The sequence below is a fragment of the Caenorhabditis remanei genome, chromosome X, assembly GCF_010183535.1.
Source record: "Caenorhabditis remanei strain PX506 chromosome X, whole genome shotgun sequence".
Classification (NCBI taxonomy): domain Eukaryota; kingdom Metazoa; phylum Nematoda; class Chromadorea; order Rhabditida; family Rhabditidae; genus Caenorhabditis; species Caenorhabditis remanei.
The window spans coordinates 4,110,795-4,113,133 of NC_071333.1; the positions used below are offsets into that span (position 1 = coordinate 4,110,795).

The window sequence follows — 2,339 nt, forward strand, 5'->3', positions numbered from 1 at the left end:
CATCAAAACAGAATAAAATAATTGAAACCAAAACTCACGTTTTATTAGAAATCTCCACCGATTGACATACCAGTAAGTAATTGCAAGTATAAAACCCATGATTATATATTAGTATTCAATAAAAATCAAAATAAAACAATTTTTCCAAACACGACTCACATTGTGCTTGTAGGGAGAAAGGGAATAAAATTTCTGAGCTTCTCTTCTCTTTTATACCAATTTCCCTTTTTTTCTCCGCCCATTTCTCTCTCCTTCTCTAATCTCTTCTCAAATACCAGATTAGGATATAAATAGCTGGCGGCTGGCACGAAACCTCTCAACACACACGGAAATCAGCTGCATTACAATTTCTAACTAAACGAAGCACGCCTGAAAAAAAAATGTACAGCTGTATGCAAGATTAGCCAGGTGTGTTTATTATGTTAGAGCTGTCCGGATTAACATATCAATTTCAAATGGCTTACTAGAAGCTTTCTGAAAATATGCTGCTTCACAAGGTTTCGTAGTCTGATCTAAAAATATTTTTTTAATGTGACCGCATTTTTCTCTCAACTCTTGAATTGTGTCAAATTTTCTGTGTTTTCCATTTTATTTTGTGTTGACAGAAAATATTCGTCAGTGTACGGAATTCATAATTGCAGTGTTCCTTTCATTTTGAACGCAAAAACAAGAGACATTAATATATTAGCATAGGGAAAATTGTTTTCACGAAGATCGACTTGTTTCGAACAGATTCATCAGTAAGAATAAAAAATATACTGTACGGAACATTTCCTGTTTATCAAAAATAGTTTAAGATAACATATCTGGCGTTTTATAGGCTACTGTAATGGGTTCATTCCTTTTCCAGATCAATCGGCGTATCAAACATCAAAAACTAAGTTTTAAGTTTTTAAAACATTTGTGACGGATAATTATAAAATCTGGAGAATAATTTGCTAGATTGTTTCCTGATCTTCTTATTCCTTCCATTCCGTCTTTAACCGATTATTCTTACTACTGAAGTCCAAAAAAGGCCTCTTCGTCAGTCAATATCCATTTCTGTGATGATTGTGAAAAACGACAACTCCATACAATTTTCAAAGTTTAACCTTGATAGCAATCGTTTTCTACCTCATCATAGTTGTTTTGTTAATTCGCCTCTTTGCTGAGATTTTTTCTTTAGATGGTTCCCTTTCGTTCCATTTGAAATTAAATATGAACATTCTTCGTTCGAGGTAGAAATCGGGAAAAAAAGAAGGAGGTTTCGTATATCCAACATGGCAGATGGTGTGATGGATGAGGTGGCTGGAGAGGATAGTTTTTTTAATTGGAAAATAACACCTCTTTACAAATAATATTAATCATTCTGGTAGCGCCTCTCAAAGAAGACAAAGCGGAGAACATTGGTTTCGTTCTCATTTTTTGATTTTGAAAAAGGACACTTCCTGATTGATGAGGCGGGGAGAGTAGGGATAACCTTTTTTAATTAAAAAATTAAATATCTACTTTTGGGAAATTTTTTTTACTATGACACACTCTCAAAGTTGGACATTTGCAACTGAAAAACGCAAAGTATGACATCATTTTAGCGAGTACTGTATATCGGTATGTGTTTCTTAATCAAGTGAACTATTTTGCTTCAGTATTGTAACTGAATAAAAAATGTATTTTATAAGTTTTTCACGCTTGTTACTGATCTAAAAACTGCATGTTCAATCTTTATTAAGCCAACAGAAATTTTGATGATCTCATCAATAAAAATCATCAAGAAGTGATTCGTGACTGGTGAACTTTTGGTGGACCTTCTGAGGGCAATTCTCAATTACTCCATTGGAGACTACGTCGAAGATCGAACTCCATTCGAGAACGTATTCAAGATTATCAGATTTGTTCAGCGGCTTCAAGTAAATCCAGACAAACTTGTCTTCTGTCCTAAACTTGATGTATTCAAATTGCCACATAACGTTGTCCACTGGTTGCGAGAGCAATTCGATTGTTTGATCTGTATAAAGGAAAATCGTTTAAGATTCAAACTGTGATTATAACTCACTTTTGTTGAAGAGGCCATAACATCCGTGTAGGATAAAGTTAGATGAGAACGATTTCCCGATTTCGGCGGTATCTCCAGATGCAATAGCTTTGTTCAGCTTGAGAACGAATTTCCTAGCCATTGTTCCAGTAATGTCCGAGGGGCGGAGGAAATGATATTTGATAGGATCATTGACGTTATCAACAGCATTCCTTGGGGATCCGTCGTTTTCAGAGTTGAGAAAGACGGGTGGGAAGTCCGACCAGAACCCGAAGGTTCCTCCGATCAAAGAGGAAAAGAGTAAAACGGTGAAGACGGTCGAATGCAT

The 2,339-nt window shown here is 35.4% G+C and overlaps 1 protein-coding gene across 1 annotated transcript; it reads right to left on the reverse strand.

The window, feature by feature from the left end:
- Positions 1-1,733: 1,733 nt before the first annotated feature.
- Positions 1,734-2,339, reverse strand: GCK72_022787 (uncharacterized protein; the record flags this gene model as incomplete). The annotated part of the gene is made up of 2 exons (XM_003091046.2): positions 1,734-1,984; positions 2,033-2,339. 2 exons carry the CDS (start codon positions 2,337-2,339, stop codon positions 1,734-1,736), a joined length of 558 nt encoding a protein of 185 aa, XP_003091094.2.